The following is a 16,178-nucleotide window of genomic DNA, read 5'->3' as shown; positions in this document are numbered from 1 at the left end:
TGACCTCCTGGCAGTTGTCATATCACTGGACAACGTTTCACTCAAACACACATCTGTGATGCAAGAAGGCAAATAAAAATTCATATCAGGATTTTGATCTCTCAGAAATGTCACAAGTGACTGGAGGAAGGACTTTGATTTTTAGTGGTTAAAATACATATGGCAGCAATACATGGGAAATTTATTTTCACTTCACTGAAAACTAGAGCTCCTGTTTGCTCATTGAGGAAAAAAACAGGAAATAAATTTAATAAGAAATGTAAGCTCTGTACGAGCTTCAATCAAGTCTTGAAATTAACTCTGAGCTCTGTATTACCTTTGTTTGTACCATTAATAATGTCTTTGTCTTCTCAGACTCCAAAGCCACATCTCCCGTTGAGGAAGATAGGTGCCTATCAGGTTCTGTATGTCCATGGACAGTCAACATAATGTGCTCTTAGCAGAGGGTTTTCCTACCACATTGCCTTGCCCGAACCTCAAATCACAGCCCCAGCAACCACCAGCTCTAATGATGGTGACCAACCATGGCATGGCGTATCTATGCTCATGTATTCCCTGTCAAAGGAATGCCAGTGATAACAGTGACATTGGAGGACCCTCTCCATATACCAGTCTGCAAGTGCTTTATGTCTTCTTACTGGTATCAAGTGTTCTATTATTCCAGAGTTTGCCTTAATAGGTTTTCTCTGAGCAACTGCATGCAGTTACTTTATTAACCAATTGTAGCACCTTAAAATATAGGGGGAAAAATAAATACAACTAAGAAACTCTTGTTTTTCTAGCATCATAACTTTAGACAACAAGTCTGTAGTTTTAACCACCTATCCAATAAGTTCCTTTTTAAAATGGCTGGTTTTTCTCTCTTGACAACCTGCAGCAAATAATGATTTTTTTTCCCTCTTGCGCTACGAAATCTATTCACCTAAATAGTAGAAAGTGGCAAAACTATAGGTAAGTTTGCAAAGGTACCCTGAAGCCATAGATCATATACTTGTGCACAGATGGCTCCCTATGTATGATCATTGCCCTAAGACTTGCAGAACTCGGGAAAAACCTAGAATTTTTTCAAGGACACCACAAATCATAACTAGCTCCTAGTGTTTGACTGGGATTTTACCCTGCTCAACTGTAGAGTGAATTTGGGAGCTAGAGGTGGAAGAGACATCCACACATCCAGATTCTTCATTTTAGCTGAGTCCAAAAATGTAGGGATAGGCTGATGTCTTGAAATCGCTTGGCAAAGGAGAAACCTTGCTTGTCAGACTCAAGAGTTACTGAATGCGTTGTTTCTGCAGCTACCTCCTTACAGTACTTCAGATTCGGTTAGTGTAGGGAAAAATGTAATAGCCTTGGGATATTTGTCATGGTACTGTTGAAAAAGATTTAGTTACATATTTTATAATTTGATGCCCTGAGATGTTTTTTAAAACTTGCCTTCATCTTTTATTCTGCAAATTTTCCCCTTTCAAGAGACATTTAAGTAGCCTGCTTCTCCATTCCTTATAACAGTCAGCAACCGGTTCATCTTCAGGGATGAAGACAAATCTTTTTTGAGGGAAGGCAGCAGATCACATCATATGATAGCTTATATCTTCCACTGACTGTGAGGCAAAGAATAACCCACTGTAGACTGCCAAGATGGGCCCTATGGTTAGAAAGCGCCGTGAAACTCTGCATCAGCTCTCTGGTCTGATCGAAGCAGATCTCTGAAGCCCAGAGATCTTTGGTGCTCAGGTACCTTGATGCATTTGAGAAGCTTGGCCCCCACTCTCCATCAATGGAGATGACTTGCATCCGAGGGCAGGGATAACTGCGGCTGCTGGCATTGTGCTTTCACAGGAGCTATATTCACTGCAGCGAAGGAGGTCAGGGTCTCAGAAACAGGGCAGTAAATGCCACCCCAGGTGTGACACAAGAGACTCTCCTTGAGTGTTGATGCCTGTAACCCAAAACCAAGGAGAGGGGAACTCAAAAAATGCCTTCCTATGTGACCATGAGTGAATCTACACTTTCTCTGGACAGATGTCCCTTCTGTGTGCTTTAGTGGCTTTCCTGTCCCACACCTCTTGGTGGAGAACCTGCTGTGGTAAGAAAGCCCCTGCCATCACCATGCAACACCCAGACTGGGGGGGGAAAGGGATTTCACTGATCTCTGTATTTACATGAAAAAACTAAACTTCTCTATATGGCACATGCTATACATGCCTTACAAGAAGGTAGTCCCCTGGCTCACACAGCAGCGTGCTGGGAGGTATGGGTCTACCACAGATGTCCCGAATGACCTTCCTAGGGCAATGTCTGCAATCTCCCATGTTTCTGTGCCCCCTTTGCTAAAACATGGTGATAGATGAGCAATGAGAGGTTGGGCAAATAAGTACTACAGTGTGGTACACGCCACAGCTGACCTGCCAGATGCAGCCTGCAGAACACAAGGGCTGGACTACTGCTGCCCGCTTTCATGGAGACAGTAATTTGATTCTCTTTTCTATGCTGGTGCCAATTTCTATAAAAGTTACAGGAATGACATGTGTCAGAGAATTCAGCTCTGGTTGAATTTGTCTGAAACTTTTAATTGGGTTCCAAAATCATGGGGGTGGGGATGGGGGTGTGTGTGTGGAATGTGCAGGTGGGAGTTGGAAGATGAACAGACATTGTCATTACATGAAGCCTAACATTTTAGGAAATGAAGCCAAAATTCTGCTTGTTCAGAGGGGAGATTTGAGAGTTGATACACTAAAGTCCAGGAGGCTTTTGAGCCCTACAAAAAGAGGGGTCCTACAGGTCTGGCAGGGCACATCTACGTGAGAGTACTGGCCTTCCTACCGGGATGCTCCGTTTATTTTTAAAGGCTTTCAGAAAGCCATCTTCCATTTACAGATAACCTTTAAACAAGGGGCTTATTTTCAAGGCTAATTTGCCTTTGTGTCTTAACCGGCTACATTTTCACAATTAGCCGTCTCGGGCCCCCTGAGCCGCAGGAGCTCGGCAGGGGATTGCAGCATGTCTCCTTCCGAAGGGAGGGAAGGGGGGGCTGCCTGGCTGCCGTTTCCATGCGGTACAGGCAGCGTGATCAGAGCGCTAACACAACAGCCTGTGTAATTACATGTTTCTAGGAAGTCTGTTAGCTCCACGGGGAGCTGAGTCCATTTGGAGAGGAGGAGAAGGAGGAGGAGGAGGAGGAGGAGGAGGAGGAGGAGGAGGAGGAAGAGACAGAGACTTTCTTTTGGGGGGGGGGTAAGGTGAAAAGGGTCAGTGCATAACCCAGCTCTCGCTCGAATATGATAAAGGTAATTGTTACTCTCAAGTGAACGCCGGGTGCTTCCTGGTTCTGGCTCCTCTCACTCGTTGCTCATGTCTGTATTATGCAGGCGTCTGCTTTCAAAGCCAGGCGAAGCAGGGCTTTGCAGAAGAGAGAAGAGATTTGACCCTGTTGGAAGCGGTACGTTGTGATATTTGACGTTGTTTCTGCGCTAGCATTGCCAGGGCAGGGAGGAAGATGCAGAGTCAGGGGCATGGCAGTTTTATGCTACCTAGGCATTTATTCAGGTGGAGGAAGGAGAGTGGCAATTAAAAGCAATTAATTATAGTCTGCGTGCTGGGGCAGGGGGAGGATGGCTTGGACCTAACCTGTCATGTAGGTGTTTGATACATGTCCTGTGTTGCTGCTGCTGCTTGCTGTGGCAGCGTGTGCCTCAGCTTTAAATATCCTGCAGTTCCCGATATCTTGTTTCTCCAGCAGGCTCTCCATTTCATTTTCCTCCTCTCTCTAGTGTAAAATTTGGCCTAGCTTAAGCTTCTTTCCCTGGCTGAGAAGGTTATTTCCTTCCCTCCTCTCCTCCCCACCCCCTCATCCATCCTCTCCTCCTCTTGCAAATGCTCTCCGACCCTGATTTGGGGTTTCTCTCCCTGCAGTTAGCTGTGGGCTCTGTGGATGCTTTGCTGTGACGGAGGGCCGAGGGCTGACCGAGTCGTGGGGAGGATTTGTATGTAGGAAGAGAGGAGATGGCTGTGCAGCGTGCTCCCGAATCTGCTCTGAGCTTGCTGATGGTAAGTGCTTGCTGAAATCCTTTTGGGAAGAGGGGGGTGGGCGAGGGGAGCTGCACCGCACGGATTCAGGGCACCAAATCCATAGGAGGATTTTGCGTGAGCCGCTGCTTGGCTTTTACAGGTCCCGGGGAACTTTGCAAAGGGCTCTTCTGGTGCTTGCAAGGAGACATTCCTCCCACGACGGGCTTTAATGCATCTGGGCCAATGTTCAAAGCAGGATTTTGAAGTCACCTTTCCAGCAGTGCTGATGCTTGCATTCAGGGTTTATCCTGAGCTGTAGTTTTTTATTTTATTCATTATATCAGTGTCTTGAATTCTCATGTCCTTCTGCTTTCTCCTGCTTTTGCCCTTGCTGATTGTGAGACAACTTAAATGATGAGAGGGAGAGCTTGATTTCTCTGTCAGTTGAGAGGCATGTTGTTAGTTATGATCAGGTACTCAGATGTTTTATCATTTGGGGAATGGTCCTGTAATGCAGTGAATCGCCATTCGACTAGCTGCAGAGTGTGTCAGACCTGCTACTGACTGCAGACCGCAGGGTAATGACTAGCATTTATCTGAGCTATTTGCTACAACATGTTGAGCCACTGACCTACTTCTCAAAGTTCTGCATATTTATAATATTGTAAAGAAGATTATTTAGCAAAACACGTGGCTGAGTCCAGAAACATGCCACTGTCCTGCTGCAATTAAAATAAACCCTTTCGGTGGGGTATTAGAGAGTTGTCTAGCTTTACTGATTCCCCCCCCCACCCTTGTTGCCATTTTCTATGCAGCAGCATCAAGGATGGTTTTAGTGTAAGATCTCTGCTGGATGGTGTTCTGTCTAAATGTCACAGTAATGTTTCCGCTGGAGAGTTGTTATAAGCTAAGAGCATGTGTGTGTGTGTGTGTGTATGTGAATGCATATATATGCATTATATATACATTTATATAATTATTGTTATTGATCTCTCTTCGGATTGTATTAGGAAATGGTCCCTAGCACTTGGAGACATGATGAGTTTAGTAAAGGGAATGCTGCAAGATAATAGCCCTGTAGTGCCTAAGGTTCTTATCAAAGGTCAAGTTGAGGAAAGCAAACTTTATGTCCATTACTCAAAATGCTAAACATGCTATTAAGCCTCTGCATGGTTCGTTTTATACTTGCTAGTGACTGACTTGCTGTGTGAGCTCATTTTATTTCCTCTTGCTTACCTCCGGCCTTCCTGGCTTTTTAAATGGCCTCTTTCTATTTCCCTTTCAAAGATAAATTGATGGGTGCCTGTCACACCTGTGTCATTGTTTGGGCCGGATATGCTTTTAGTTTCACTACCCCCTTAATTCTGAAGTTAAACCTCTCCATCCCCCACCTCTGCACTCCTTGAACAGACCTTGTCAAACTCTGGTACGGTGCCAAGCTCTCCACGAATTGTCTCTCTTAAAACGTGACTTTCTGCGGCTACATGGCCTTGCCCCAGTCGTCATCTTGAGGTGGGTCTGGTGTTTCTACAGCTCTGGCCCGTAACCTGGACCTCTCAGGTCTCCTCACCTTGGGCACAGCCCTGGGCAGGGCTGTTGTGGTCTCCTAGCCCTGGGTGGATGGGCTGGGTTGGGGGTCCACAGCCGAAGGAGTTCCTGCCTTTGACCCCGTGGATGGTTGGGGTGGTGGGGATGTATTTCTGGGTTGCAAGAGCACTCGTGTAACTCTTTGGGCTATGCTCTGGGATGGTCTGGTACTAGAGGCTGGTTATGGGTGCGGAAAAGATGATTTGGTATGTAAAATGCTCCACTTTTTGCCAACTGCTTCTTTTGCCTTAGTTTTTTCTTGGGTCTGAAGCAGTTTAGTTAACTATAGAAACCTCGTCCTTTCCCTTCTGCTCTGCCTTGGCTTTGATTGCATGCTTGAGCAGGCTCCCCTTAAATCAATAATAAATTCTTGCATAATTCATCCCACAATGAGCACCCATAATGGCATCTCTTCTAAAACTGCCACCCTCCAAAGATTAAAGGTTTAGATGTCTTCGGGAAGTCCACAGAAGTAGCTTTTAGTACTTTGATGGGCTTTCTCCATTGAGAGAGTTTTCTTTTAGCAATGAGGGGTATTTCAGTACTGCATTTCCCCTGCAATAGAATGCAGAATGTGCATCCAACCATCCACTTTTTATGAGACCTAATCAGCAACAGCATTTGGCAGTGCTGCATTATACTCGGTCTGAAAATATCTCCTTCTCAATGGGGTACCTCAAAGCATTTTGTGTTTCAGGTAAAGAAACCAAGGTACAAAGCCATTGATTGACTTCCCTGGAATTTGATGCACTGAATTGAGTGACACAAATTAGGAGTTTGCTCATCCCAAACTCCCTTCCGTTCCATTAAGAAAGATGGACGTCTCCAGGCTATGGGGTTTCCTTCCTATGGAAGGACCATCTATAGGACATAGGTATCTAGCATCAGTATGCCCCAGCAGGGAGAGCTGCACATGGGACTGTGTGGCATTTCTGAGTGCCAGCCATGATGACATCTCATGATGACGCACCTGTGCCTGGTAAATGCTACCCAGGACATGGACTTGACATGGCCTAAAGCAGGTCCCAGACAGCAGGTCTGCGGGGAGTTGCACATTGCTTGTGTGGCCATTAGCACACGAGAGAAACTCATTAAACCTGCAGCCTTAGGTGGACAGGTCCTACTTCAGTGAAAAAATATTGACCATACAATGAATTAATCTAAATTGAATCTGGTTTTATTTTGATCATTTTCTAGCCAGTTTAAAACTCATGTGGGGGTTTTTCCCTGGTTTTAGTGATTATTTTTATTAATTTTTTTTTCTCCCAGGCCAGGGAAAAGGCTCAATGAAGGAGAATTTTGGTCTTAAACATGTATTTTCCTAACATAAAGATATTGTTTTCATACAAAGACTGCAATTTGCAAATATAACTGCAACTTGTCGATTCTGGTAAATGACTTGTATTCCAAATGACTGGATTGTGTGTGGTCTGTAGGACCCCCCGGCTCTACCTTGCTCCAGAGATCACAGCAGATGAAGGACGTTGCATGCTTCAGCATGGAGGAAATTGGGCTGAACTGTGCCCAAAGTGGCTCTGCCGGTAGCATTATCAAATCATTAAAACAGAGCTTCCTCAGCTTCTGTGAAGCAAGAGGAGGGAGCGTCTAAGCATGAAATAGCAAATACCATGTCTTGTTAGGAATGATAACACCTGCTGTGTTAAGATCATTAATGCTGATGGGAGTAAGCGCAATACCAGTAGGATTTTATGTCTGTCTTATTAGTATATTGTAAAATTTTAAAGCTGCAGACATATTGATCGTACAGATTTTAACAGCACAATAAGTTATGATACCTAGTGTCTCTTGAGACAGCATTACTGCATCTCATGAAAATACATCTTAGGGACTTGACCTTCAAACTACTGTAGGTCATAACACTAACTCTAATTAATCTGCGTTAAATGACAATGAAGGTTCAGATAAACAAGGTATACAGCTCAGTGTGCACCAATTAATCTAAAATGATCTTAAAATGGTAGGGAAGAGGAACATTGTTTTCTGCTTCCAGAAAAGCTAGCTCCTCTCACCCCCTTCATCAAATTGAATTTTTTTCCATATTTATAATCCAGCTTTGCTCTCTCTGGTCTGTATATATAAAAGCTTTCATTGAAGAAATAAAAATGTACCATTCAGAAAACAAGTACACTTGTAAATTAATGGTAACTGCTTGTGTTTCGAGGAGCATCTTTCATTTCAGGGGACTGTGTGATGCTTTCACACTGTAAAATTCATTATTTTGTGTCTGAATTGCATTCAAACTGAGGCTGGAATAGAGGTACATGTGAGATATCCTAGGTGACCCTCACTACATGGGACTCGGTTACCTCTGTAGTTCAAGGGGAAAAAGGCTGCCAACAGGGAATTTGGAGCATTAACTCAGGCCGTGGTGTTCACAGTGCCCGGGATGAAGAGTGAGAAATTGGCTGGCCAGCCCACCATTGGGTCTGCTGGCCTCGGTGTTTCCTTGTTCTACTGGGTTGAAGGCATTGCAATGGAAGTCTAAGGCAGACACCTGCAACAGGAAGACATGTGAAATCTGCTCTGTTTCTAAACCTTGGCATAAATAATTGGCATCTGAGTGTCATTGTCCATGGAAAAGCCCAGTTTACTGCTGGGCTTCCAGTCCTCCTTTTAAAGAAGGAATCATCCTTCCATTCCTCAAACAAAGCTACACTGGAGTCCTCAAAATAATGTGAATCTTCTTGATCTGATCATTCTTCTGAAACGTAGTGCTAAACTCTGTAGGACTGTCTTTAAAACACACTCAGAGATTTAACTGTATCCTTACTAAATGCTATGAGGGCCATGCCCTGCTTGGTTGGCTTCTGAGGTGACAACTTGACAACATTCTGGATATTTCATAAATTATTTCACAGGTTTGCTAATTTTTTATGGTTGACATCTCCCCTTGTGAAGGCAAATTTGGTAACTAACTAAAAAGTTATAGAATTTCTAAGCCCTGTTTAGACCTAGGACTGACACACACACCCCCCATAAGGCTACGTTCTGTCACAGAATCACAGAATCACAGAATGGTAGGGGTTGGAAGGGACCTCTGGAGATCATCTAGTCCAACTCCCCTGCTAGAACAGGATCACCTAGAGCAGGTTACACAGGATTGCATCCAGGCAGGTTTTGAATATCTCCAGAGAAGGAGACTCCACAACCTCTCTGGGCAGCCTGTTCCAGTGCTCGGTCACCCTCAAAGTGAAGAATCACTTCCTCACATTGAGATGGAACTTGCAGTGTTCCAGTTTGTGTCCATTGCCCCTTGTCCTGTCACTGGGCACCACTGAAAAGAGTCTGGCCCCTTCCTCTAGACATCCACCCTTTAGATATTTATAAGCATTGCTCATATCCCTTCTCAGTCTTCTCTTCTCCAGGCTAAACAGACCCAGCTCTCTCAGCCTTTCCTCATATGAGAGATGCTCCAGTCCCCTAATCATGTTTGTAGCCCTTTGTCCCACTCAAACCCCCAGACAGATTGCAGCAGCACAGCTCGGCTCGGAGGATCATATTAAAGCCTTTGGGAGCAGCAAGGTTACAGTGAAAGGATGAGGTCATTTTCTGCCTCTCTCATCTCAGGCTTAAATTATCTCTATGTTGACAGTATGCAAAAGCCCTTGACATTCAAACCTCCTTGTTGCGACCTCATCTACACATCATGTTGACCTGGAAGGCAAGCTATGCTTGGCATGCTCCTTCTGCAAAAACAAACCCCACCTGTTTCTTGCCATTGCACAGTGTAGGGGTTAACGCAGCTCCCATCTGATGTTGAAGCAGTGTGACGTGTCGGCAGTGCGTGACCCACGCACGGGTCTGGGTGTGAGCAGCATTGCTTGGGAATGAATAACGCCTTCCCCCAGGAATCGGCTGCACTGCTGACATCTGGCCCTCTTCAGCTTCGTGCCCAAAATTAGGTCTGTGGGGATATTTGAACAGTGAGGAGAGGTGATTATGCAGCCCTCCCCGTGCTTGTTTTGCAGATACTGCCACCGTGCAGGTGTGTGGGCTTCATCCGCAGCCTTCCCAGAAGGTCTGGGTGGGAGATGATAATGTGCCGCGGCACCCGGAGGTCGCTGGGGAGGAGCTGTGCCGGCAGGAATCTCCCTTCCTCCCCAGCTCTTTCCTTGTCCAGCCAGGCAGTAATTTGCTAATGGGCTTCACGAGCAGCAAACAGATGAGCTGTGCTGGCTGCTCTTTTGGAGGATGGGATAAGAGTAGCAAATTCCTGCTCGGTGCTTTGTGGCTGCTTGCTACCATGGACCGAGAATTTAGCCATTTCTTGTTGGTAGGTTCCCCTGTAGCGCTGAATTCTATCTGAACTTTACAATATGCCTCCATAAAGTTACAGTAAGACTTCAAACACAGTTATTTAATTCAGCTGAATGAGATTAAACACTCCCTGGGATTGCTCTTGGCTTCCCTGTGGTGGATGTCACCTTTTACCCATCTGAGCTGCAGGACTACAAAATCGTTATCCCTTCGATTCTGCTCTAGTGCATGCCATCAATTTTCTTTTCCTTGTCCCTCTGCATGAATGTGCTGTAGAAGAAGCAGACCATAATGTTTGCACATCTGAATTCTCTCATTTATTACTAGGCTTTAAAACAGGAGTAAGAGGGATTACTGGTTTATTATCTCTTTTTTTTTTTTTATTATGAATATGGCTTGTGCCTTTTATTCCAGCTGCACATTCTGAGTGACTGATAAAATTATCTCGTCAGAGCTGTGGCCATTGATTTATTTTTTTTTATGATGCTATAGAGCATCGCTATTTGTAGAAGAGAATTAGTGGGCACTTGAGTAAATGATCATTATGATTAATTGGAGCCTTTCTACAATTAGATGTAAAGTAACATATTAACAGATTGAAAAGATCACTAAATATGACAACTCCTTTTGACAACATATAAGAGAATAATGTCAATTTGACTTTTTTAAAATAAAGTTTTTTAAAATAAATGTTAAAAATGCTGTAATTGCCACAATTAAAATGCAAGGCTATGAATGTAGCTACTGATATGTAGGAAGGACTTGTAACATTGAGCAATTGCAATTTTTCAATTCTTTGCCTTCTGGTTACGAATGTCATACTTCCATAATTACTGTACTCATAACTTATCAGTGTGGCAAAGACCCATCCCTCTGGCAGGCCGATGTGGTTAGCACATCAGGGCTTAGAGACATACAAAACTCCCGCACAGATCCCTCCCTATGTAAATCCCATGAAAATGCAGATTTTTGTGATTTGGCACCTATAGCTGTTGTGCTCAGGTGGCCGGTCCTGCGGGCACTCCTTGTTTCTGCCAGCACCAGCAACGGCCACTTTGTTTCATGTGTCTCACCAAAAACAGAAGCCACCACCTGGATGTGGGGTCAGTCAGAGGGACTGGACCAAATTTTGGGCTCTCCCCAGCCGTTATGCTGTCCCTGGCTCTCCACAGCCACTGTAAATGCTGCCTGGGAACGGGTGTTTCCATCCCTACCATCACTGGCAAACCTCGGGTAAACATCTCCCCTGCATCCCTCCAGGCAGATGCATCCATTTTCCCCCTACACATCTTAATTCTCTCTGCTTTTAAAAATTAACAAGCGCAGATACTTGCAGAAGTGAGTTGAAATCAGTCATTTCACAAACAGGTTTTAACAACACTGAGTATCAAACTAACCTGAACCCATCATCACCTTCAAGTGATATGAATTTTCTTGTTTCAATGAATTCTTGGGTCGGCCTGAAGCTGAAACTCTCACATCACGTGAAGCGAGGCTCCTGCTTGCCTTTTTGAAGGGTCATATCGTATTAGGTAGTCCTGCTGAGAGCCCTGTTAGCACAAGTGGCATTTCCAAAGCCTTGCTGGAAGGCAGTGGGATACCAGATCTTTCTCCAGAAGCCTCCCAGACGTGAAAAGACCCACAGAAGTGTCCATCTCTTTGTATTTCAAGGAAACAAAAGCCAGAAACCTATTTAGAGGAATGGACGTATGCACACAATCTCTTATCAGCTTTTTACATCCTTCATGGGATTAAAGCTGGTAATCCCCAAATTAAAGCCAGGACCTCCTAGTGCTAGGTCTAGTGCCTGCCCTTAGCCTTTGAGGTCTCCAAAAAGCTGGTGAAATACCCACAACTGGTATTGATGAGACAGGAATGATGAGACTTGAGCCCAGGGTGCTTTGTTTTCAGGGCATGTTGCAAGAGTCTTGCTGAAATAATAAAACATAATGAATGGAAGTAAACCGAGAGAGCATAAAGATGTGTGCAAAAATAATTTACCTGATATTCTTTGTAAATCAGTTACAGAGATATTAGGGCACCGCACAGTTTGGTGAAAACAGAATATCCCTTCCCCTTCCTGGCTGTACCCCCAACACACTGCCCACATCTTGCCAATAAAGGATTGCTCTCTGCAGTGCGTCCTCCGCTGTCCTCCCTTCTCTTGATCCATTTACAGCCACCAGAGAGCTGAAAATTATTTTTCAGGGAGGTTTTGCTAGTGCAGAGGCAGAATTTACACAGAGCCTTGCTCCACAATATTTTTCGATCTGTGGGCAGGCTGCAATAATCATCATATTGCAAGACACTCAGCTTTGGCTCCCCATAATTTGTGTGAAGTTAATGGAGGAGTGTTGTAGAACATGTGTTTGGCTTAATATATGTTAGAGATTTTTTTTTAGGCTAATATATTAAACTAAAATCTGGGACAGCTTCACAGTAAATAAGATTGAAATGTTTTTCATTTTTTAATAATATGAGGCTAATTGAGCTGTAGTGGCCAAAGAACATTGTATTTCCTGGTAATTAATTGCTGGCTGTGATAGTTGACTGCACAAAACTACACCTTGGGCTATTAACCCCAGGTCATTAGTACTCAAGGAAATGTCTAGTGAAGGTCATTATTACTGCTGTTATATAAGCTATTGTAACAGAAAAAACGTTGGCATGAGCTTTTCAAAAACCCATTCTCCCTGTTCTGGTCTCATTTCAGAGATCTGGGAGCAAAGACTGTTCTCAATCATTCTGCATTTACATTGATTTTCAGGGAACTAGAGTTTGCCCACTTTCTTAAAAACAGAGATCAATTAATTGAACTGTTTGCAAGAATGATCATCTGGCTTTACGTGCCCAAAATGTTGGCCTTCCCAAAGGACTGGCACAGGTTGTGTTTGTACTGGAAATTCCAGGGGGCTGGACAACAACTGAGCAAAAACCCAACTGATCCCTCATGTTGACTTCTTGAGCAGCAAGGCATGGACACTGGGCAGGTGGTTGTGGGGCAAACGGGGTGGTTGTTGCTACGTGTTGGACCAGTGGTGTTTGTGTCCTGATATGTCAGGCTTGGATTGAGTTTCCAGGATTTTGGTGATGGACCAAAAGCAGTATTCTCATGAAAACCAGCCTTTGTTCTAGTTATCCTACTGCTTCCAGAGGGGCTTCTAACTTCCAGATCAAGCAGGAGCTATAGGGAGATTTGCTTTTGTGCTGTCCCCCAAACTGCTCTGCAGGTCAGGGTGCCCAGAGCAGCAGGGTGATATTTCTACTGAAAACTGAAATTCCAAAATGATGGTTCTAAGAAGGATTAATAGTATTTCCTCCCCTGGCACACTAGTGCGGTTGAGAATTCCTTATTTTCTAGTTAAAGGCAAAGAAAGTGCTAATGAAACCAAAAGAGTAATGAAAAACTTTTTGTGTGTGTGTGTTACTTTCCTTTAACAAGATATTAATAATAATAGCACTTATTTACTATATTAAATACAGCTTTATGTTGAATGTTGTTTTCTCTAATCATGTGTTTAAAATAGGGTGAATATTTCACGTGGACAAAAGTCCTTGAATCAGTATTCTGAGACTGCTGGCCTTAATGAGATTGCGAGGAAGCACTTCAGCTCTAAATAGACGAAATTACAGACAGCAGAAGGTACAGTGATGGCACAAGAAAAATGATGGGGAGGTTTTGTAACTTGCTAAAGTTCCTAGCAGTGTTTTTTTTTTTCCTTTTGAAATTTTGTTTTGGAGTCGGGAGTTAAAAATTCAGTATGAAGACACCTGCATTTCCCGCTTGATCGATATAGAAACTCATTTTGTCACCATCCTTACTGCAGTACATAAGCAAAGGCTTATTTGTTCAGAGTCCTCTACTTATGATGGATTGCTCCTCCTGAATTCTCTTTCTCCCCTGTGTCTAATATTAGATGTAGTCTTTGCTGTCCAATGACTTGGAAGAGGAAAAAACCTAAACATGCTGCTTACCTTGGTTCCAGCAGAAATGTTTTTGTGTCATGGGAATATTTTGATCCATTCTTTCATCAAAGTTTTACTACTAGAATTCTTTGGACAGGTAGTGGTTAGGTCATTTTATGGCGTTTCTCATATTTCGATGCACCATTTAAATTTGAAGAGCTATATAATGTGAAATTTCCCTGAAAGCTTTGATTCACTAGTAGAAATTAAACCTTAGCTGCAAAGTCTGGAGATGCCTGGCATCTTGGACATGAATCCTGTTTCAAATGTTCCGGTTTGGTTTGTCTCTGTTTAGTGTTTTACCTGAGATACCACTTCCAAATAAAGGTTTCAGTCATTAACTTTCTACATTTCTGCCAAGAAAATGCATCTGGGCTCACACTGCGAATAGAATGTGTCTGTTGTGGCTAGCCCCCAATATATTTGGGGAGGAGAGGAGGAAATGAGTGCTATCCCCTTGCATGATGAAATGTAAACTGATGTCAGAGACTTACTAGACATTTTAAGACTGCAGGACCATGCGGACAAATGAAAAACCCAGCAGTTTTGTACATAATGGGAGTAAAGAACAAATCCTGTTTGAAATCTGCATTATTGTCCGTGTATAATAAAGCAGAGGTGCCTTTATTGCCAAAGCCTATGCAAACAGAATAATATATAGTCATCTCTGAGTAAGACAGCAGTCAGTTTTAATTTTTAATAATCTTTAATTAAGTAAGCATTCACAACGCTTCTGGTACTTGTGCATTAATACAACTGTCTCTGGGTAGCCAGAGTCATTCTTTCATACATAGGCTGGTGCCAATTGATTTTTCCATGGTCAGTAGCTGTAGTTGAGTCTGTTTAAATTCCATAAAACTTCCCCCATTGCAGAAAACCATTCCTGTCTGAGGGAGAAGGATTTGATCTCTCTTCTCTGAGGACCAGGCTGAGAGGAGAGTGTAAATCCATATTATTCTACTTATCTCCATGACATTTCCAATTTCTACAGATGCAATCAAAAGAATTAGGCTCATTGATCTTCAAACTCTTTGACAATTTCACACTTTGAGCTGAGTGGTATGACCCATACGGTCGCCCTATTGCTTTTAATCGATAAAAGTTTTTACCTAGATCAAGATAGGAAGTTTGCTGCGTATGAGTTATGAAACTTGGAGATTATTATTGGTTTACTGGTAGGACATTTATTTTCAAAAAGAAACAAATTCTTAGATGAGTCATTGCACACGTACCCTGCCTTGATATTTTTAGGTGCTAAAGCCACTATTTCAATGAGGCAGGGGTGGGGAAAATTGTCCATAATGTTTCGGATGTACAATTAAAGTGCCATCTGCCTCTGCGATGCAGCAGATGTATAATTGATATTCACTGCTGATTTGCCACTTGATTTTCTGCAGACATTGAATGCTGTAATTGTTTATACAGTATGATCCTAAATACCCATGTGAGAATTTTCCTCCTCACATGTTCCCTACCAGAAGTATCACTGCCATCCCTGATACTCAGAAGGTGGATTCATTAAAAGATAATTTACAGTTAGCTAGGCCAAAATCTTACAGGAATCCAGTGAGTAAGAAGCAAGTTTTCAAAAGGGAGTGGCTTACTCCTGTAGAATCATGGTTTAATATAGGAGAGCTTGTCGGGAAAACTTAAAATTCTGATCCCAAATCTGGTTACCTTTGTGCACTGATTTAAGTGTAGGATGTAGCTAGGATTAAAGAAAAAGAGTTGGATTTACCTTTCCCTCCCTTTTCACAGAGATGGGAACCTGCTTCAGGGGAAAAATTTTGTGTAGAGTAAACCCAAAAGGTCAACCGTAACATCAAAGGAACTATTTTCTCCAGGGCAAAGATTATTTAAATAAAAAACAGAGATAGAAACCACAACAGTGAATTCTAAACAGATGGGAAAACAGAGATGTGCTACCTTTTTTTTTTTTCTTTTTCCCCCACTGTCATTACTTTTGGGAAATGCAATCGCTAAAATCTTGATCAATCAGCAGGTGTTAATTTTACTCTACAACTGGCTTCTGAGATTCTCCTTCTGAGAATACTCGAGGCCTGAATCTGCTCATGCGGAAATGAAAGGAAATGTGACCAGTAACTTCAATGGCAGAAGGTTAGTGGCTCTATTTTATATTGCTGCCCTTCTTTTTGACAGCAGTGGCTTTTTTGTGCATTAGTTAAACTCACTACGGAGTAGCAATGATTGTCCAGGGCTTTGCATTCAGCTTCAAAGGAAATAAAAATTGGTGGTATAGAATCTGAATCTGGCTTCATGGCAAGAGACATTTTGAGTAACAATTTCTTAAGCCAGTGCCTGGCTTGCAGGAAAAGTCA

General features: G+C 43.1%; 1 protein-coding gene across 1 annotated transcript in view; it reads left to right on the top strand.

The window, feature by feature from the left end:
- The first annotated feature begins 3,265 nt into the window (after positions 1-3,265).
- The window catches only part of FRMD4A (FERM domain containing 4A), a 382,867-nt gene continuing 369,954 nt past the window's right edge, over positions 3,266-16,178 (top strand). Inside the window, exons 1-3 of the mRNA XM_054813272.1 lie at positions 3,266-3,287; positions 3,369-3,439; positions 3,913-4,047. Coding sequence (XP_054669247.1) covers positions 4,003-4,047 — 45 coding nt within the window. The 5' untranslated portion in view covers positions 3,266-3,287; positions 3,369-3,439; positions 3,913-4,002. The remainder of the gene's footprint in view (positions 3,288-3,368; positions 3,440-3,912; positions 4,048-16,178) is intronic.

This window comes from Grus americana, chromosome 1 (genome assembly GCF_028858705.1).
Source record: "Grus americana isolate bGruAme1 chromosome 1, bGruAme1.mat, whole genome shotgun sequence".
Lineage (NCBI taxonomy): Eukaryota > Metazoa > Chordata > Aves > Gruiformes > Gruidae > Grus > Grus americana.
The sequence above is the reverse complement of the archived record's forward strand: the minus strand, read 5'-3'. Positions and strand labels throughout refer to the sequence as shown.